This window comes from Haliaeetus leucocephalus, unplaced genomic scaffold (assembly GCF_000737465.1).
Source record: "Haliaeetus leucocephalus isolate CR32 unplaced genomic scaffold, Haliaeetus_leucocephalus-4.0 Scaffold147, whole genome shotgun sequence".
In the NCBI taxonomy this organism is placed as follows: domain Eukaryota; kingdom Metazoa; phylum Chordata; class Aves; order Accipitriformes; family Accipitridae; genus Haliaeetus; species Haliaeetus leucocephalus.
Window position 1 is genome coordinate 1,952,070 of NW_010972583.1, and position 21,931 is coordinate 1,974,000.

A 21,931-nucleotide genomic window follows, 5' to 3' on the forward strand; every position below is an offset into this window, starting at 1 on the left:
TTGAACTTGGGAGCGCAAGAGCCTGTGGGCCTCCTGTAGAGGGTAAAACGGCCACGTCTGGAATAAAAACTAGGGGGAAAAAGCCAACAGAGATCTCCCTAATGCAGCACTTTGGTTTTGCTTTTCACTTCAAGCGAAAGGCAGTGGGGGAAGCTGTGGCCTTGTAGCAGCCTGGTGATGCAGGTGCATCTCTGGCTGCTGTGCAAGGAAACCTTTGCAGGGCTGCTGAGGGCCGTCTCCTCGCCGAGTCGGGCAGCGGCTGTTCGTGGATGTGCTCGGAGATGGTGGTATCGCAGGACGGTTTCATCACCAGCTTATGCCACTATGCAACAGCTCGTGCACCCAGCTGATGCTGAGTAGGAGGAGGACGCTCCAGGTAAGTTCAGGTCTGAACTACCTCATCTCTAGCAGCAACGCTTCAGCTTTATTTTTAAAGACGCTTTATTCTGTGTGTAGCTGCAGCGTAGTGCTTGAGCTTGACCAGAGGAAAAAACAGGAAACAAATTTCATGTTTCCAACACTTTTATTTATATATATATATACACACACACATACAGTAAACAAAGTCATTAAATGTGTAACACATACTTCAAACCTGTAATTAGAATACTTCAATAAATGATTTAAATTCTTCTCACCAGTCCATTTGACTTACTGCCCACGTGCGCTGCCTGTTGCTTTTCTTTCTGGTGAGGATTTCTCCTTTCCTGAACTGGGCCACGAAGGCAGGCTGGCCCTGCTGCAGCCGTGTCCCTTGGTCCCCACGTGGGCCGGAGCACCGGTGTCACTGGGGACGATGCGACTTTGTCCCCGCGCTGGGGCTGCAGTGAGGAATAACCCCTGCGGGCTGGCGGGCATTAAGTTTGGCACCGGTGGCCGCGGATGTCCCCGTGCTGTATTGCTAACCTGGTGGGCGCAGCTGGAGGAGCGAGGGCTGCAGCCGTGGTCCTGCTGGGATGGGATGCTGAGGTCTGACCTCGGCGTAACTCCTCGCTCTTCCTGGGCTTGTGAGGGTTGAAATGATGGTTTGTGCGTCTCTGATTCCTGGGGTGGACCAAGCCAGGCTGAGCTGCTCGTGATCAGGCAGTGGGACAGGGGCTTGAGGCAACCCCGGCTGCGTGAAGGCAACCTGAGTAATTAATTAACCTCTCCAAAAGCTGGGTTGTGCAGCCCTGGCATTCCTGATCTTGTCTTTAATTCTCCCCGAGCGTGTTGTGCGGACGAGGAGCTGCTGTACTGTACAGCGAGGTGTGATGTGCGGTGCCGGAAAGGTTGGTGAGTTGGGGTTTTTGTCACTTAAAGGTGTCACGTGCCAGTTGCTGGACTGGCTGTACCGAAAGACGCTGAAATACTTCCATAAAGTGCAAAAAAACCAAGCCAGGCTTCCATCACCCTGACCGCCTACCTTGTGAAAGAGCTGCAGTTTATTTTCACCGTGTCCAACGTAAGAGTCCCCTCGTAGGAAAGTACGGGTGTCAAAAAAGTCGTCGGGAAGACGGAGAGCGGATCGCACTCGAGTTCGGGGTGGTCGTCAGTAGTGCCTGCAACCAGGGGTAGGTACGCGGTGGCCGTGTCGGTGACGGGGTTGGCGATGTACTCGGAAACGGTCTGCGTCTGCTCCGTCACCTCCACCGCCATCCTCTTGTAGAGGTCGGGAAGCTGCTGCTCGTAAACCTCCCCGTCTGCCGTGCCGGGGAGAGCCTTGTACTCCGGCTCCTCCTGCCCCGAGCCCCTCTCCAGCGCCCAGTCGCCATTTCCAACGCTGCCGAAGAGGAGCTTGTCCCGGAGGGCCAGCGGGTCCGTTTTCACGAAGGTTTCCTCTACTTCTGTTGTTTCGGGCTCTTCAAAGCTGCCCGTGCTGTGCAGGAACCCGCTGGAGGGTAAGCTCAGCTCGGCCTGCGGAGGGGCACGCGTGGCAGAGAGAATTAGTTACGTGATGGATAGCCCGTGACCTCCCACCCCCAAAATGCAAGCATCCCTCCCCGCAGCAGCTAATACTGCTGAAAATGAAAGATCTCTGCATTGTTCTGGCGTTTAATTAGCGTGATACATCCTACAGTCTAACGTGGTATGAGAATCTCCGCTATTGGAGATTGCTGGATTTGCTGCTTTTAAGAGATTAGACTTGCGTGGCTCCAATCGCTTTTTCTTCTGGAAGGGGTGGGATTAATTAGAAGAAAAAAAAAAACCAAACCCACAAACAGTTTACCTTCATAGACATGTAGTTCTTGGCCCATGTCGCGTTAGCTGGGTCTGGAATGGCTTTGCTCTGCCACTGCGGCATAAGCGCAGAGAGGAGCGACTGTAATCTGCGGATGGAATAAGCGCGATTAAAAGCGTGCGATTACCCAAGAGCTCAGCGTAATTGTGAATCTGCCGTAGCAGGGACCTGCAGAGACCCCGGCGGCGTGGGGAGCGCGTCGGCTGCGGGGGCAGCGCAGCTCCTGGCTGAGGGAGATGCTGCCCAGCATCCTCCTCCTGCCAGCCCCTGCCAGATGATCATGTGCGTGTTGCTCTAAGGAGAACGGTTTATAATCTCAGGGTTTAACTTTGCTCGCAGGTTAGTTGGTGAGAATTGTACCCCTTCAGTTTTGTTTTGGTGGAAGCAGACCTTAAACGTTCACAATATATATAAAATAAGGCTATATTTTAAGCTCAGTGCATGTTCTTATTTGTGTACTCTGAAACCTTTATTCAGAACAACCTGCCCTGTTCCCCAAGGTGTCCTGAAAGGACATGGCCGTCCCTTCTAACAACAATTCCCTGTTTTATTGGAACATAACAGATGGATCCACTCACATTTTTCTTGCTGGAGGCACAGAACAAATGCAGGCTGAGAGGATGAAGAAGCTGCAGGTAAGCACAACAGTCATCCAGTCCCCAGCACCTGAAATATGGAACACCCATCATTCATCCTTACTAAAAAAAATAAAAAATTTAAATATGCTAGTTCGAGTCGGACAACAATTGTGGCCTTACTAGTGCTTGCGCTCGTAAAACACACCAACATTTTTGGTTTAAAACCAGGAATCTGGATGGACTCTTGGGGACAGCGGTACTTTGTAACATAAAGATGTCTACTGCTCTCTCTCGAAATACACAGTCCGTGACCCAAAATATGCAATTGCTGATCTTTTGTCCAGTACTGAACCAACCATTGACAGATAAACTTGGGGTGGTGTGTGCAGCAGAGAGGTGTTAAACAGGAAAGATCTTACAAAATTCAGTGCATCTTTAATAAACTGTGACTGAACTGTTTCTCAGTGGACACCTCGGCTTTACTGTGCTTGCACTACCTACTTAAAATGTAGTTTTCACAAATCCAGATTTTATACCAGGAAAACTTTTAACTTGTCTGGATTGCTTTAATTTCCTCTCCCGCTCACCTCCCTGGATTTCTCCCACAGTCCATGGGAGAAACCTGCCTCCGGAGGAGCGCTGCTCCCACGCTGCGGAGATGAATTTCCTAAGGTACACAACCTGGGAGCTTAAAGTTGTTGTGGCACATTGCTGGGGAGGAAACACAGCAAAACAAACTTTCTGGCAATATGTAGGCGCGAGTTTTATCAACTCCCTTCTTGGGGTTTAGTGACCGTTTGTCTTGATGGGGCTCAAAGGAAACGTGAGCAAAACAACCCGTCTCACAGGACAGAAACCTTGATTACTGCCATTAGCTGGGGTCAGAAGTCTTTGGGAGAAGGTCTTGCTTTTGCATCCCCGGGGAGGCAGAGCAATGGACCGAACGGGACGGATGCTGCGCTCCTGACGAAGGCTCTGAGGGCACGGCTGCTGCAGTGCCCACGGCTCCTCAGAGAGCCGCCGGCCCCTGGGAGATGCGGAGGTCGGCAGGACTTTCGGCATGCATGCCTGTGCCAGAGCTTGAAGCACACGGATATCTGGGCCAGCAACTCGAAGGGACCGAACCCTTCCTTCCCTCTCTGCCATAAACCACCCTGCTGGCCTTCAGCTACCGCTAAACCGTACAGCTAACAGCTTGGCGCAGAACTGGGAGCTTAAAGATGCTATGTCTTAAAACCAGCTGAAACTAGAAATCTTCAGTAACTAAAGAGCAGGAAAAACTTTTCCAGCCTGTGGAAAACCGGGATTGAGGGCTAGGACCTCTCCCGGCCCCCCACCCCGGCAGAGACTCATTACTTTCCAAGCAGAGGAGCTCGCTGTTGCCCCCGGGCCCCTCTCCGGCAGCCGTCGACGCCGTCATCCACAGGGCGTAGTGCTCGCCGGGCTGCAGGTCAGGGATGTACAGCCAGCGCTGGGCTGTCACGTTGGAAACGGCTGGAAGGAAAAGGGGGAGAAGCGAATGAAGCACCCGGCCGCGCGTTTTTACTGCACTTCACTTGAACGGACCACGTTTCCAGAGCTTGGAGCACGGAGAGGTATTTGTTGCTTTAATTAATTTCCTTTTCTGCGTTACTGAATCATTGGAAGGGCTGTAAAAGACCTTAGGCTATCGGGGTGCCCCGTGCCACCGTATAGACTGGGCACCCGAGATCACATATCCTGTCCTCTGGCTACTGTTGCCTGGTAAGTTCACATTTCAATCTAAAATGAGGTTTGTATGCTGGTCCTATGAAACATCCATTAAAAACCGTCGTGCAACTTCTGAATAAAGTTTTAAAAAAACCCGACAACCCAGGCATTTCTTGGGTGGAAGCCTGGGAGTTACACAGGCGGAGTGAGAGAGGGCTTGGGTGGGGGAATGCAGCGGATGGTGCCTGCAGAGCGTGTCTCCGTGCAGAGTATGTGTTGGTTGGGGAGGACTTTCAGAAGGTCTGTTATTTTGCCCTGCCAATAATTACAAGAGTTTGCATTGGTTATGACTTAAGAAAATAATAATAATAATAATAATAAAAAGGGCAGGGAGCAATCTGATAGTTCCACACTCAGACTAACTTAGAACGATCTGTAGCAGAGGGAGCTGACAGAATCCTGCTGCTAGCCCTCATGGCAGACCAGTGACTCCTTGACTGCACAAAGTTTTTTGCAGGCATCTCTCTCCCTCCCTCCCCTCTATCCTCCACCCGCAGCTCATGCATATCACGTTGGTCTTCACCAGATACCTACCGTAGACGTCTGGGGCTGCCCGCCCGTCCTTTTTCTGCAGGTACAGACGGTACCCTGTGATGCAGCCCCTTTGCTGGTGGGCAGGGATTTCTTCCCACGAAACCGAGATGCCGTTTGCCTGGGGTGTTGCGTACATCTGGGGCCCAGCGGATGGTGCTGTAAAACATACGACCGACTTTTAAAGCTGAACTTCAGCTCGCTTAAAAATATCTGGAAGAGTATTACCGTGATTTACCTTTTGCTCTTGAGTATCCCCTGACCGATGCCGCTTGTCCGGCTCTGTCCCGATAGAGTGCAAATACACTGATCTGATAGCACGTGTTATCTTTTATGTGCTCTAAAGGAAGAAATTGAAAGTGGACGGTTACTAGTGAAAGTATTTACAGTCACGGCTGAAGTATTTACATCAGCTGCTTAAATCTGAGATGAATCTTCTGATTATTAATGCACCTGTCATAAAGAAGGAAAAAAAAAATCTTCTCTGATCTCCTCTTCAGCTTGGCAGGACCTTACTGTGCATTAAGCAAGTGACGTGAGCGCTCCTGAGGGTGAAGAATTCCTTTGTTTCCTCGTGAAGCAAGAGCTGCCGGCAGCCCTGCACCCTCCAAAGGAAACCTGGGACCGCATCCTGCGCTCCAGGTAAGGGGAGAGGTGAACAGCTATTACCCAGCTATTGCTCTGCGAGATGAGGTGCAGGGTTTGGCTGCGCGTGAGGTCACTTGGGAGGCGCGAGAATCTCACACCTTATTTCTTCCCCGTGACTTCATGTGAGCATCCTCCTCCGGGCTGTTCCCGCGGGTTAGGGGAGGTCGACGGGAACTCGTTTTGCTCCTTTCCAAAGCAGAGCACAAAGCGATGGCGTCAATACGCTGCTTTTTCCAGCTCATTCGAGAGTGGGGATGTGAATGCCTCGGAGGCGCAGCACTGGGACAGAGGGTAGGAAAGACTACGGAGGGTAATCCTCGCTGTCACCCCTGTCGTAACTTCATAGCTATCTGATGTGCAGAACGCTGACACGTGCTAGTGGCTGGGATTAGTAACCCACAATTAGTAGAAAGGAAATAGTCTTTTCTGAAGCCTTTGATCTCTTGTACCTCTAGCTGGCTTGTTTAATTTTGGAGGGACTGGGTTTTCTCAGAGACATTTTACTTACCAGATATAAATCTCCACTGAGAGTGACTGCAGAGCTGAGCCCAGAGCAGCCACAGATTTCTATTTTTCTCCCCTCCTAAAGAAAGCTTTCAGTGCCATAATTTCTTATGCTGAATTAGTAAAAATTAGAATCCAACTTGTTCCTTAAAAACCTTTCAGAATAAAACGGTACCTCAGTCGTATCCCACCTCGAGGCGGTACTTACCTGCTATCACTGCGGACAGGTTGGATGCTGGGAGCTTTGCCCAGGCTGGATGGGGCTCTGGGCGCGCGTTCCTCTGCGCGTCTGCCCACTCCACTATGTATCCGCTGATGGACGCAGCCGATCTGACGGGCGGTTTCCAGCGGACAAGGATGCTGCCGTTTCCCATGGCTACGGTAGAAACCTTCTGAGGAGGAGGTAGATCTTATGGGGGAGAAAGAGCAACCAAACAAAAAAGACACCGTCAGCACAAACTTGCCTTAACCTCAAGTGGACTCGGTACGTTTGATATCTGGTTTTTACTGCGTCTCCACGTGAAGTACAGAAATAAACTGCAGTTGAAAGAAAAGGTCTCTATACGAGGATGATCTCTGTGCTGATAGAAATAGAGCCCCGTTCTTGTCTTGTCTCCCGGCACAGCAGTCTGAGCGTGCGCAGCACTGCTTGTTTGTACCATTCCCAAACCCTGCGAGGACGCTGCCAGGGCACATGCTAATGCCCTGCTCCCGTGACAGAGCCACAAACACGCATCATCTCCACAAGACCAAAGCTACTGCTTTCACAGCCGGGGCCACATTACTTTTTTCTCTGCTAGAAAATGTTGGGGAAAGTCATTGTGTTTTTTTATCTGTAGTATAAAACCAGCATCTTTTCTGAACAGTTCTTCTAACAAATACAGTTGAACTGAGCCCACAAAGCAGTTCTTGTCCTACTGCCTCCAAATAATCAGAGACCAGTGATATTGCTGCGCCAGTCCTACCTCTGCTTAACGAAGGGCTCATGTAATCAGTGCAGCCTGTTTGCTGAGGAGCTCTGCATCCGTCCCCAAAGGAGGAGGGCATCCCACTGGTGTTCCATGCAGCTCTGGGAAATACTTGCCAATGGCTTTGTCACTGTCTTACTGACATTACAGCGGGCCAAGTGCAAATAGAGAACTGCCTTTTTGAACAAACCACCTGAGACCGTGAGGTTCTGTCATGCCTGATACCGGCACAGGAAATTTGGGGCTGGGTGAATTCGGAGAACGCTCGTTAACTTTGCTGTGCTGGTAAAACAGAGTGCAATTTCACAGGAGATAAAGCTTGTGTGATTTCCCCTCACCGTCACCGTCCCTTCAGTCCTGCCACCGGTCCCGTCTCATGCAAGAAACCGCCTCCCCCTGCCTTTTTTTTGGGGGGGGTTTTTTGGCATGGTTAATTTGCTGCTGTGGCAGGTGCCTGGATGGCTGACGGCGTGGCTCACGCCCGTGTCAGCAGAAGGTGTTGCGGTGTCATGACAGCGGCACGAATGCACGGTAACTTAACGTGTCGTGAAGCTGCACCCCTGACCGCGCTGAAAACGGGATCTGCCGCTTCCCGAAGACTCGTTGAGATGGAGAAGGATGGGCACGAGGTGGTGGGACTGGAACGTGTAGCACAAAGCAGAGCGCCGGTGTTATTCCCAGTGGTTATTCCCAGACCCGGCAGAAGTCCTTACCCTGGGTGCCCGGGTTGGTCACGACGGACGCGGGGGGGGACCTGCCCCTCGAGTTCTCGGCGGTGACCGTTATCTTGTAGCCCACCCTCGGCGTGACCCTGGCGTAACTGGTTTGGGTGGTGAGGTGTGCTTCTCCTGCTGGGCGGTTCTGCTGGTCCAGGGCTTCGAAGGTCACTGCGTACCGCAGGATTCTTCCCCTCGCCTCCGAGTTGCTCAAAGCCTGCCGAGCAAAGCGCATTTGTTACTCTTCTCTTCTTCGGGTGAGCAAAGCCCGCGGAAAGCTGACGGTACCGAACCAGGATGCCCGGGAAGGTTTCGGACCTGCTCGTGGAAGAAGGGGTGGTTGGCCATTAGCGAACCAAATATTTCACCCGCTATTCAACAGACCTTCCACCACGAAGGGCACCTTTGCGTCATGCCTAGAAGCCCTCCCGAAGCGGGCTTTAGCACACTTTGCCCACCTGTGCTGTGGTTCCCGTGGGAGCCATGGCCATCAGCCCCTTCCCCAGGGCTGGGCAGAGTGGGGGGGTTTGTTACCAGCCCTCCCGCCTGGCAGCAGGTTTCGGGGACGGATTCAGAGCATCTCCCTAGGCTGGATGCTCAAGCTGCCCTATTTAAGTTGAGGAATGTTCACGCGAAGGTAATTTATCCCCTTCCTTTTCTGTTCTGATAGTAAAGAGGTTATTTAACAGCGACAGGGTTACTTGCTGGACAGCAGCACGTACCAGCTCATGTTCTTTAGTAACGAAGCATCAGTTTTTACTTTCTTCCCCTCTAAAAGCTGGAGGAAACAAGCAGTGCCCTAGAGATTGCTCACGCACTTGTTGAGCCTGCTTTCTCTCTAACACTTTTTAAAAAAATTAGCTTAAGATCTGTTGGCCTGAAGTACAGCTAATGCATTTCAAAGGTAGCGTCATTTCCCCATCAGCAGCCACCTGAGTGTACTACTTATAAGTGAACAGACACTTTTACTGCTAAAAATATCATGTTTTTTTCCAAAGAAGGCTAGCGTCCTGGCTGCAGAGTTTCTTTTTTTCCCCCCACAATTTTGTGCATTTGTGTAACAGCTGTAACACATAACAGCCTATTCTGATTTTTCCCTTTGATTTTGCTGCTACCCAGCCCTGTGACCCGTGCTCTCCATTCCCAAGCCTTATCCCAGCTCTGTCACTTTTCTGCTCCTGGGAACCCGTGGCATCTAACTGCATGAAATGAGTTAACTCCTGATGGTAGGGCCAAGAGCATGCATTTACCCAAGAGTCTCTCTCAAGGTTACATATCTTTCCTTCTATTTCTTATTTATTTTTCCTGGTTAATTCCAGTTTAGCGAAGGTCTTTTGCTGTGAGCTGCTGATTTTGCAATCAGCAATATAGCCGGGGACAGTGAAACACACAGCCTCCTCCTTCCTTGAGTCTGAAGTCAAGCCATGCTTTTCACAAGGGGAAAAAAAGAGTTTTAACTGCACGGGTGGATTTGTAAAAATGAGCAATTTTTGATTTGGGGAAAATCCAGATTTTTACTTAAACCCATGATAAAGAACTATTTAAATTCAACCACTTAGCATACACGTCTCTGAAAAGGCAGTCTGTGCTGTCCCGTGTAACACCTCTCGCTGGTTTTTCCGCCCCGGGTGTCTGCAGTTGTACTATCGGTTTCAGTTTCCTGCAGTCCCTATGCAGTAAGTTCATTTTGTTTGGCTGGTTTTTTTTTTTCTGTCGTAACAAAACAAAAAAAAAAGGAAGAGGGGAAAAAAACTACTTTTAAAAATAGGAAAATGTTTGCAAGGATACAATCGCTTTGGCAGGGGCTCGGGGCAAATGTGGTGCTGAAACCGCTCTGAAAGCCTGCTGAAAGTAAATTGGCGATCCTTTCTTTGGTATTTGTGTGAAAATATGAGAACACATATTGGTAGTGCATTGCACTGAGTCTGAGCCTTTTGCTTTGTAGCTGTCGTGAAAACTATAAAAGCAACGGATTGCACCCATTTTATGAATGGTGCTGCAGGAAGTCTGCTTCGATACAGAAAGTATCGCCAGCTCACTATTGCAAGTTAAAGGTTTTAAAGTTAAATGTCTTAAAGCCACAACGGCTGGAGTCATGTAATCACATGAGAATTTCTGCTTTCACTTACAGCGTAGTGCTTGTTGGTGTAGGGGGAAGATATAGCATTAATTGGTAGGTTAACTAGAGATTGCAAACTGGAAGATAAGGATAGTTTATGCTTTAAAAAAAAAAAAAAATCTTACTGGCTTTGAAATAAAACCACCACAGCAAAACACCCCACAATCCAAAAATTCCTCTTGGACCTGACTTTAAGTGCTGGGTTTATAATAGTGGAGAAGCTCAACACCCGGCACCAGTAACAGGGCTTGGTTTCACTGGGAATGGTGGAATAGCAGACCTGGCATAAGCCTTTTCCCCCGAGCTGGACGGTAATGTATGGTAACGTGGAATTTTTACCCTAAAGCTGGGTTTTAATCCGAATTCTTATTGAAATTTCCCATGTGGTGTCTCCGTCCCCAGCTCACAGGAGCCTCTGCTCAGCAGACCCAAACCACCGCCTTTTTTCGACTCTGAGTTTGTCCAGTTTCAGATCTGCAGCTTTATTATTAGCAAACCCTTTTGCATGTGGTTTGTCCCTCGCCAGTGCTTCACACCTGTAGAGAAAACCAATTTTCTTCCTCCTGCTGCTGCATGACAAGAGCCTCGACCAACCGTCCATCCACTCAGCAGTGACACCCGTGGGACACCTTCCATCGCCCAAACTACATCCAGCTCTTACGTTTTTAGAGTTTGGTCACCTTAAAGGGCTATTACAATAAATTGCCTCTTCTGCCTCCCCTATTCTTCATTGCTCTGTTCTTCGTATAAGCAAAACAGAGCAGAAACACCTCTGAAGGAAGCTCATATGAACGCGTTATACATCCAGCACGACAGAAAGTTTGGGGATCTGTAAAAGGGAAATTGTAGGCAGAAAAGAGTTGTGGAATCTGCCGGGGGAGGCAAGCCTTGGGTAGCAGAGCTGGTCCCTGGGCACTGGTAAAAGCCCTGTGCTCCCCTTGGGTTCAGTCCTTTCCTCCGAACACAGAACCCAGAGTTCCCCCTCTAACCTTGCTGATTATTCCTGCCTCTGCTTAGGTCTCACTTAACCTACCTTCCAAAAAAGAGAGATGTTCTGCCGTTGAGAGTCCACGTCCTGCTGTCGGTACCAGATGTCCAGGAGCCCGGTCGGCACTGGTGTGGAAGGAGAAAGTGAGCAGCGTTAGCGGCTGTGTTTTGGAGCAAACAAATAAGACATTGAGTGGGCGAAGGAGGTAAAAATCCTGAGACGATGGAAATGTAAGATTTAAAATGTCCCTGAAACGACGCAGTATGTAATAGCCCGTAGTTGCTGTTGCAGCTGAGTTCAGCTGCGTTGGTGATGGCACTCGTGAAGAGGACACGCCGTGGACCCAAGAGAGGGTTTTGCTCTGCTGGCACCTTTATCCTGCGCTCCGTAATCAGGATGGCTCCCAAGGAAGCCTACACATCAAAGGGACAGTATGAGCTCTCGTCTTTGCGTGGAAGTTGAGGCTAGCTAAGGTCCTTGGGGTTGGCTACATCAACCCTAAAGCAATGGACAGCCTCAGGTGAGAGGGCTTGTGGGATCTGTAGGATTTCGCTGTCTGGCTCCAGGCAATAAAGTTAGGACCTTGTCAGAGGTAGCTTAAAACCCCCGTTCTTTCCACGATTCCCCTTATAGTCACAGAGTGACTGGAAACCCCTGATGTTTTGGTTAAACCTTCCAAAATAACACTAAAGCTGCAGAAACTGGTGAACGATGTGCTCTCCAACAGTTCAGAATCAGAGACAGGTAAAGAAAGCCAATGTGACAAAAGGTAACAAAGCTTGGTTCCTCAAGGTCTCTGACCAAAATAAACCCATTGAATTCAAATAATAATTGTTGCTAATAACTTAGGCAGCAGGCAGCTGTTGCACAACCCCAGCTAGAATGGGGCTGCCTGCTATTTCCTATATTCAAAGACAGAAAAAATCCTCAGTGCCAGCAACATTAAGAGCTCTTTGTTCTGTATTAACTGCAAAGAGTGACTGGAATAGAAACAAGAAGCAGGACTGACAGAAGAAATAAAACCAGTGCACACTTGCCGTGAGGGAGAGAGGAAGGGGCAAGCTCAAAGCAGGAAAAAATAAAATATGGGTTTGCATCTGTTGGACTCCAGCCCAGATTTTAAAGTTCATTTCACGTGTGAACCACATAAATTAGCTGGGGGGAAAAAAAAAAAAAAAGCTCACTTATCAACAGTGTTTGTGTAAAGTACATTTTGTGGCAGGTCAGGCTTAGAGAAACAGGAAAAAATTTCTCTCATTGAAAAGGTATACTCCTGAATTTGCAAAAGGCCAAACTCATGTGTAGAACTTCAGCTCCTTCAAAGATGGGCAACCATGATGTACCCAGAGCTTCTCGTCTACGACCTCCCCTTGCTGTCACCTAGTCTGAGGACAGAAAATGCTCCTTGGTTAGCTAAAAAGATTCTCAATCTACAGCACCGGCTGGGTAGAGAGGCGATGACCACAAATGCCGTAGCAAGCCAGGATGCATCGAGAAGGTTGAGAAAACTGTTGAGAGGAGTGTGAGGAGAGAAGGAAGAGTTCACACCTTTTGCATGAATGAATGCTTCTTACAGAAACTGATGCCGTCAGCAGTGGTAAATAGCATGAGTAATAACGGCACTACCCTGAAGAGCTTATAGTAATTCACAAAAAAGAGCAATGAAAGCCAAGTAGGAGATGAAAGGAGGGGATGCCAAAGCAGCCAACACATCTCTGTTGAAACAAACTTCTGAGAAGCTTTCTTCTCTTGTAAGAACGGGAAGTTTTGCAGCATGAGAGTTTGTGCAGCTCAGGGTGAAGCCAGGCAGGCAGGTACGTGAGCGTGCGGCCAGCCCAAATATTAGAGTTGGCAGAAACGAGTAGAATTGCCCTCAGGTTGGTGCTGCGTGTCCCTGGAGCCTGCTGTGCCGTCCTCTGGGGCAGAACCGCTCTGCGCTCACCTCGTTCCTGGCGGGATCTCTCCCCAACGCCCGGCCAGGGTCTGCTCTGCTGAAGCTGTCGAGGTCTCGAGGGACCCCGTGGCATGGTGGAGGGCTCACCTGGGCAGGCTCCGAGTGGAATAACTTCTCCTCTTGGGAAAAGATGACTTAGCAAAATAAAATGGCTCGGTCCCAACCTGCCGGCATCAGCAGAACCAAGAGAGTCCGGACAGTTTCCTGACTCAACTCCTCTGCAAAGGGTCGGGCAAGCTCAAGATCCAGAACGTGCTGCCCAAGCTGCGGTTCGTTAGCACCAGAGGGTGGCATAGCAGTCATCCTGACTTGAGTTACGGGGCTGTGCAGCAGTACAGTAGAACACTAAGATACGAACCAATACAAAATACTTTTCTTTCCCTAGCTAAGCTGCACAAACTGTCTGCCTTTTCCAGAGGTGTCACGATGCAGCTCCGGGAAAATTCCCCCCACCTTCAAGAACATCAAACAAATACATCCTTCAGACCTTCTTAGTGAACTCTTGAAATTCCTGTTTTGCAAGAAACCTGAACCGCTTCGGGTTTTGTTCATTAAAAAAGCAATTCTCTTACAGAAGTTACTTCCCTGTTGGCTCTGGGTCTGGATCTACAGAGACTTTGCAAACCAACCAGCAAAAACCCAGCAGCATTTTGAGTTCGTTAGCTGAAGTTTCCACTCGTACGCAAACGTTAGACACAGGCTTAGCGGAGGAGATGCCGTCTTGTGTTACCTGCTTCTGGAGTCTGTCTTTGGTACGTGGTCCAGTTACTCCACAGTCCTCGCTCAGGGTGAATTTTACAGCTGACCTGAAACTCGTAGGTTGTATGAGGCTCCAGACCATAAAGACTGCATTTTTCACTGTTTAAGCATTCAACCTTTAATGAAGATAAAGGACATGTAACCTTTAAACTCACAAGGAAATACAGGTTGAAGGCAGTGACAGGCTGAATTACTCATGCCCAAAGGAATCCCAGCCAGCCAAAGCACGTCTTTATAAAACAGTGGGAAAACCCCTCATCTGAGGCAACTTTAATAACTCAAAGAATGATGCAATGAAGCATGAGGCTTCCAGTTCTTCATCTGAAAAAACCCTCATTTAATTATGTGAAGATAACAAATTTTCTGTTCACGTGTTTCACTCAACTTCAAGCAATACATTTCTTTCACCGCTTAAAATAAAAGCAAAGACTTCCAATCGACATTAGGGAAGGCACAAATGTCTGGAAATTGCACGCCTGTAGCCGTGAGCTACAATGAGCAGATATGACCATATTCCAGTAAAGAGGTGGGTCGAACATAACCTCTGATTCTTCAGTGCATCATGCAGACACTTGACATATGGGGAACTAATCACGCACATGCTTTTTCACAGGATCAGTGTGTTACCTTCACACAGTTTTAAACGAATGATAGTTTTGGACCCGCAGGCAATATTTTTTGTTAAGTATGATGTTAGAGAGCAGAGAGAGGCAAATTTGGACAAACTGATTCTAGTAAGAAATAATGAAAAAATAATTAAAGCAACCTCCAAGCATCATAATTTCCTTTACTCTTCGGAAGAGGATTACCGTGCTCCAGGCCTGCCTGGTAAGTGGACGGTATCTCAGCCTGCAGTGCCGCGCTTGTGCTTCATCGTGCCAAAAAAAGGTGCAATTGGTTGCAGAAGAATTTTCAAATTCCACTAAAAAGTTGGGAGGATGTGGTTTCACTAGCAGTAAAAAGAGAAACAAGCAAACAGCACTCAGATACACAGCACAGCTCAAACCGGGGGTGTTACATGGAAAATAGAATTACTGGTTTAGGCTGGATGGATGCTTTTTCTGAGAGGTTTAAAGAAGAAAGAGCTCAAAATGTTTTCACCTCTTTCTAAAGGGCTGGGACTAACTGAAACGCAATAAGTAACGCATTTACCTATGTCTATTAACATGAACACGAGCGGCTGTGAAAAAGCACTTCCTAGCTCATTGGAGGCGGCAACCACAACGGTGTAAGTAGAGTCAAAATTCAACTTGCTCAGAGCCAGCGAGCCAATATTCTTATTCAGACTTTCTTCTGAAACACATAAGACATCCGTCCCATTTGATAGCCTGGAACAGAAGAAAAATGCTTGGTTAATGCTCTCCTGTTCACCAAGAAAGCTAAAACCTGGCTGACGTCCCCGTACAGCCGCGCTGCTCCAGGTCCCTTGAGGCTGCGGCTCTTCCAGCAGCTTCCCCGCATGGGAGCTTTCAAGGCAGGACCGCTGCCCTGGAAGCCAGGTAGGTCGTCTGCCCCTCGAAAGATCCGTCTGCTTAAATACAGTGCCTACAGTAAATACTCCTCCGGCTAAATCGGTAGTAAAGCTGTTATACTGCTTTGGGGGTTCAGTTGCAGACAAAGGAAATATTTCTGGATTTCCGCTGAGCTGCAAGTATGTGAGTACGTTCCTTCTAATGGTTTAATGGTTACCTAATATCGGTTAACTAATATTTCTCTGTGAATGAGCGTAGGTGTTGGTACACAGAATTGCGGCGTGCGTGTGTGATGAATTTGGGGGTTTTTTTTGTTGTTTTTTTACGTAAGTTAGTGACTAAAAATGTAATTTATCTGCAGTCTAACGGTCAGACCGCATGACTTCAAACACAACTTTTAATTCTCAGTCTGTCATTCAACGTTGGGTAGCTCATTTAGCTTCTCTGTGTATTTTCTTCCACCTGAATCAGAGACATTCATGTCGTGTTGCTTCAGGCTGACCTTTTGTATTTTGAAATATATTTAATAACTTCCTAGCAAGCACTGCTATGTCTCTGTTACAACAATTACAGGACTCATTATCCACACTTCCCTACCCTTCTGTACGTTACCCGTAGATTCTCCTTCTGCTTGAAGAGCAGTGACAGGTTTCTATAAGCTGCTAAGAAAGTTGCTGCTACCTTGGCCCACAGCAGGAGGTGAAGAAGAAGAAGGAGGTGAAGAAGAAGAAGGAGGTGAAGAAGAGCAAGCCTTGCAGGGCAAGGAGACGGTCAACATGCAGCACCTCAGAAACAAATGGGGAGTAGTTCAGCCTACCCAGCAGTTTGCAAAGGGCAAAATTAATTCATTCTACCCGGATGTTTGCTTGACTAGAAGTTTTTAATAAGGTCCCTCCTATGCACGGTGATTCCCGAAATCCAAAGGTCTCCTAACGCGCCTTGACGGGCTCTAGGGAGCCCTTGCTCCTTCCCCACAATTTGCTGCAGAAGTCGCCAGAATCTCTTTCAGCGAAGGCTCAGCAAAACCAGAGCCAGCAAAAATATAGGTTGGGTCTAAAACAGAAAGCAAAAATAGCACATTTCCCAGCAAAGTCCCTCTCCACCTCCTTAGCTAACCTCCGAGTCAGAGCGAGCAGCTCAGATCGTAGGATTTCTGGTGCCAGCACTGCTAACCTCAGAATCACTAAATAGAGGAGATCCACCATGGGAAAGCAGGTTTGAGCAGCCGTTTTCAGAGCCCTTCCCCTACTAACCTCCCCTTTCCAAAAGGCAGCCGTCTCTTGGCATACCCTCTTTACCTGCTGAACCCAGAAGGAGCCAACCCACCGCGGGGCGGCACGCACAGCCCTGAACAGAAAAGGGGTTTTTATCCGCTCCGGTTGGCTCCGGTGGTCTTGGCAGCCTTGGACTCACTTATTCACAAGCCAACTCTTTTGCGTGCTTTGATAAGGGTAAATCTTCAAGAAACGGTGTAAAAATTAAAAAAAACCAAACCCAACTCTAAGATACGATTATAGGTATTAAAGAACCTATGTCCCCGCATTACTTACAGTATTACATAGGTAGTGTTGATGTACGTGAGCCTTCCTTTATTCCAGGTGCAGGTGGGATGGCCGTCTGCCCCATGCTGGATACACGACACATTTCTTGGCTCATCTGGAGGATCTTAAACAGATATTCTTATCAGTTTCTTCCTTAAAGATGTTGATAGGAGACATTTTAAGAAATGCTAGATTTGCTTTTTCATTGTTTTGGGGGGGGGCGGTAAAGAATTTGTAGACAAAATATTCAGGGTAATAATTTTTATACGTGAAAACAACTGAGTCTGTGATCTCTGCAGCCCGTCGAGACCTCTGATGCTCGAGCGAAACCCCAGCAACTTTACAAAGGTGCCAGGTGACTACAAGCACTTACCAGCCCCCCCCAGACTGGGCACCACAAGCTTTGCTTGAAGCAATCAACCATTATCCTTATTTAAAAAAAAAAAAAGAAAAGCAGCACCAATACAGCAGACGACTGCTGCTGCAGCATCAGCTCATCAGGCTAGAAGAAAATTTAAAATTTCCTTAGGATTTTTTTTGTAAGTCCCCTGTGTCCTGGAGAGACTGGTGGGTGCAAGGGCTAGAACAGGAGGGAGTGTGATATTTGCTCTCAGCAGGCAGTTTTATTGAGCATCTGTCCATTTATCAATAACAGAGTTGCACAGTCCCATCCAGGAATATTTTAAATACAAAGAGCCACTAAAAGCCAGCACCTTTTCTGGCAAAGGCCACCCGCTGTTAGTTTCTAATATGTGTCTCAGAGGTACCACAGGAAACGTTTAAGAACAAGGGGTAATTAAATTCTCCTTACTTCCAGATTCTATATCGATTCCACAAATGAGTTTTTTCTTGTATTCACAAACTATTTTGCATGTAAACATGTGTTTGCCATATGTATGGACTGGAAACTCGGTGCTTACTGAACTGCTGTAATTGCTAATTAGTTCAGAGCTGTTAAGGAAAATAGCTGTCCTGCAGTGCTCGGTGTATCGCAGGGGTTTCAGCTGGCATGAGAGGGTGATACTGGTTCCAGGCTGGACATAAGCAGCAGTGTTAGCAGTCATATTCCCTTTATCACATATTTCTGCAGCACCACGGGGAAGTTTCCTAGCAGGCACGCTCCCTTTCCTGCACGCTTCTGCAACAGAAAACAGACCTTTAGCACAGATACATCCCTTCTCTTGTGCAGCACGCTGCGCTCGAGGAAGAGAGTCTCCCCAAATCTATAATGCGAGCAAGCATTCCTGCCTCTGCACGGTAACCCGCGGGGTATTGCTGGGCCCAGACTTCACCGATCTGATTAACTGGGGTCAGAAACCAAGGGCTAGCTACCAGACGTCATGCGAAAAAGCACAACCCCGGGGCAAAAATCTATCAGAACTCTTTTCTCATTGTGGTTTAAGGAAATCTCTGTGTTCCAGTAAAGCAGTGGCAGGCACGGCTCCACTGAAGAGCCAAGCAAGCTTTTTCTCTGACTTGCAGAGACCTCCCCTTGCACGTTTGCTGCCTTTTCAAAGCGGCACAGGACACCGGCGGGGACAGGCGATCCCACGCTCAGCACACGAGAGCACCCACTTGCTGGCCGGCTCTGGGACGCTTGCGCTGGGGGCAAACAAGCCGAGCCGCAGCAGAAGGTAAGGGAAAATGCTGAAGCACCTTTTCTCCTTACTTTTGAGTTGTGAAAGTCTCTGTGGAAGCTAACTGTAGAGATGCTTTCTCGTGTAACCGACAGCTCCCCCTTGAACTAAACCAAACAACCTCCCTGCATAACTTAATTACCAACTATTTGCTATACGCTGCCTTGAATGCACAAACGAAACCGGCTCGCGACACCAATTCTGCATAAACGTGTGCCCAAGCTGCCAATGCCCGAGCGTATACGGGTCTATATTTGCCTCTTCTGCTGAGAGCCGAGGCTGTACCCGTGCCCGCGGTCATTCCCAGCCATGCAGCCAGCGCTGCCAGACCAGGCAGTGCTGCCCGCAGCCTGCCCAGACCATCACGGAGAAGCTGCGTTGCTGCAGAAAATGGGAGGACATTCAGCGGTAGCAGCGGGTCAGGGAGTCCTTACAGAAATTACAGTTTAAACCTAATCAAGCATCAAATTTTGCTCTCTCCAATAAGAACGATGTTTACTAGCATACCACGCAGAAGCTGAAAAAAACCCCTAATTAGCCCGAGTCCTTCCTTTCAGGATAATTGCTATGTAGCAAAAAAATATATCTTACCTGCTGTGAAGTGCACCAACAACCAAATTGCTGCGGGCGCAATCCATGCAAATAGCATTTTGCTCCCTATAAAGAAATGAATACGTTTTACCAGTTCCTGAAAAATGGGAAAATATTTTATAGGTATTTGTATGTTGCTATTTCACAACTTCAGAAAATCCAAAATGCTTCTTTCATGGGACCTTTCTAATGAACGTTCTCTGCTGACGTTACTAAGCTGTGACTCTGGAGACCCTATCCGAAGCAGCAGCTGATTTTCAGCTGGTTCTCCCTAGAGACAGGCACGAGAGCTAGGGGAATGGCAGAGTTATGGGTACTTTACAACTCTGTGCTTTAGAAAAAAGAAATATTTGCTCTCTTCCCTCCCAAAGACCCCCTGCAAGCCCAGAACCAAAACTCTTTCTCTTGAAGGACAAGAACAAACCATCAGTACCCCTCACGCTATTTCTCCCCAAGATACGGTTTGCATGCCTTGCTCCGGCACAGCCCACGCTCTCCCAAAATCCTGCACCCTTTTTTGGATGGAGCAGCCCCATTTATGTGCCCCGCAGGGACCCCCGTGTGCTCGTCAGCCCCTCTGGGCTCAGACTTTGTACGCCTGACCCCAAATCCAAATGGACTGATCTCATCCCAGATGATTAACACAGTCTCAAAATTCCCAGACCTGAGTATTACACAGAAAATTTTGGATAAGACCTTGGGAACTAGCAATCTTACAATTTCCTTCGACTGCTTTCCAACAGGAAAGCCAGCCCACACAGCTTATTTGCGACTATCTAACCCTACCCTGACGGACAGAGCTGCAGACACACGCAGTAAGCACCCTGTTAACGACACAAATGAACAAAACAGCTTTTCAAATGTTTTAAGCTCCACAGGATTGCTCAAAAATTCTGTTCAAATGCAAACCTATGCCATGTCTAGACTTCCTAGATTAAACGCACGCTCCATTACTTGAAGTTATGAATAGAAACGTTTTACACAAATTATTCAAGGTCAGCCTGAACTCGGTATTTTCCCATACGTTTTGCAACCAGCATTAACAACTATTTCCTATTTTTACCCTTCCCCGGCAGAACTACGTGAGCAGTGAGAATATATGGGATACTTCAGAAGTGAATACACCAACAAGCACTTTCTGTAACTCCTGACCTGTCACAGAGATGCAGCTATTTTACTAACTTGGTGCCACACTGGAAACAAACTACTGTGAAGTGAAACTTTAAATCCTGACTCCTTTTCATGCCATCTTGGATGGGGGGGGCACTTCTGTGGGGATGCATTGCACAATATAGTCTTTGCTATGTGTATATTAATATAAAAGCAAACAAAAAAGTTATTTCAGGTTGGTTTTATATAATGAGATGGGATCCTTTCCATGTTTTTGAAGTGAACAGATATCTGATGCGAATGTGAAATACCTAAGATTTGCCAAAATGCGTATTAACGCCTTGCTTTATTTGAATCCCGATGTTCTTCAGACCGAAATGTTAAGCCTTGCCGCAGTGCCTCAGCTTCACACAAAGACACTTCATGCGGTGCCTTCCGTAGGTGATTAGTAACTGCAAGGATGAGCAATCACAGCACCAAGGTTCTTCAAGTAAATGCTCTGCCTTCCAATAAACTGAAATTGCCCAGTGACTGTGTAAACATCCTTCAGACAGTTTGCTTTCTGACAGCAAAGCTGTACCCAAAATACTTGAGTCAACAGATAAAAATAGTCTTGCTTCAAATAATTTTTGTCAGTGGTTTACTTAGGTAAGTGCTAGACAATTTATGCAGCATTATATGAGTGCAGCAGAGCATATAAACTGTGATCAGAGTAAAATATGAGAAAAGAATGAGAAATAACCTTCAGCTTAGAGCAAAGGTGCGTGGAAGAAAAAAATCAAAGAAGAAAAACTCCAGATTCCACATCAATGAGGGAAAAATGGTATCATTGTGCATAGGTTAAAGAAAATATAAAGGACATTGTCTTGGTAAGTACAAAGGCGAGGAAGTATATAAGGTGTTCACAGGGTATGAGATCATGCCTGTTTATGCATACCTATCTCTGTGAAATCTCAGTTGAAAACACAAGGGCTAAAGACCGCACATTTTGTTTACCTATGGAGTGGCCATACTGGCAGCAGTCAACTCAAGTTCCTAAATGAAATCGCTTGTAAAGCACAAAAGCTCTGTAGTTTGCTTTTAACCACCTTTTTGTGTCCTTGCCCTCGTTTCTCCCTAAAAAAACCTCCAGGCAAAGCAAGCATCTGTTGTAAGGGTCTCACACGGAACCTGCCAGAACAACCGACCGAACACCGGTGGAAAGAGGAACATTTCTCACCGTTACATTTTGCCCAGAAAAAAAAACCAACCGACCGCTATTTGTGCCCGAACTGCGCTGTTGCTTACAGATCTCTACTAACCCTCGCTGCAGTTTTAGGGAAACTTCCCCCCGTCGGCATGCTCGCGGGGGCTGCTCCGGCTGCCCTGCCTGCCCCGGGCCCAGTGAGGCCGGTGGGACCCGGTGCTCTCCGGCTGGGCAACCGCGGCCGTGCCGCCATCCTGGCCGAGGTCAGTGACGCTTCGCCAGAGCTACCGAGCGCAAGGTATTTTGTAAGACCTCACCGTACGAGGGAAAGGGACGGCGTTATTTCTAGAGGATGGCCCTCCAGTGCTGCGCTCCCCTGGGGGGGGCTCTGTCCCGGGGTTGCAGGCAGCATCCTGGGGTGGGCAACGAGCATCCTGAAGCAGGCAGCATCCCAGGGTGGGCAGCATCCCAAAGCGGGCAGCATCCCGAAGTGAGCAGCATCCCAAGGCAGGCAGCATCCCGAAGCAGGCAGTATCCCAAAGCAGGCAGCATCCCAAGGCAGGCAGCATCCCGAGGCAGGCAGCATCCCGGAGTGAGCAGCATCCCGAAGCAGGCAGCATCCCGGGGTACCCACGGGCGGGATGCTGCGTTTCCCAGCC

At 48.2% G+C, this 21,931-nt stretch overlaps 1 protein-coding gene across 1 annotated transcript; it reads right to left on the reverse strand.

The window, feature by feature from the left end:
- Positions 1–1,362: 1,362 nt before the first annotated feature.
- Positions 1,363–17,812, reverse strand: IL12RB2 (interleukin 12 receptor, beta 2). Its single transcript, XM_010561514.1, has 14 exons — positions 17,560–17,812; positions 16,758–16,872; positions 14,888–15,063; positions 14,545–14,684; positions 13,707–13,851; positions 11,068–11,147; positions 7,913–8,132; positions 6,440–6,640; positions 5,318–5,419; positions 5,083–5,238; positions 4,156–4,293; positions 2,800–2,887; positions 2,210–2,309; positions 1,363–1,896 (listed from the first exon to the last, which is right to left on the reverse strand). The coding sequence occupies exons 1-14, from the start codon at positions 17,810–17,812 to the stop codon at positions 1,402–1,404; spliced, it is 2,409 nt and encodes an 802-aa protein (XP_010559816.1). The 3' UTR covers positions 1,363–1,401.
- Between the last annotated feature and the right edge of the window lie 4,119 nt (positions 17,813–21,931).

What these genes read in the sequence shown, in the direction of transcription:
- IL12RB2 (XM_010561514.1), bottom strand. Translation starts at nt 17,812, where the DNA reads ATGACTGCTAACACTGCTGCTTATGTCCAGCCTGGAACCAGTATCACC. An exon ending in ACATCTCTCTTTTTTGGAAG is followed by an intron (nt 8,133 to 11,067) that starts GTAGGTTAAGTG and finishes TTTGCTCGGCAG; the next exon opens with GCTTTGAGCAACTCGGAGGC. An exon ending in CCTGTCCGCAGTGATAGCAG is followed by an intron (nt 5,420 to 6,439) that starts GTAAGTACCGCC and finishes TTCTTCCTTTAG; the next exon opens with AGCACATAAAAGATAACACG.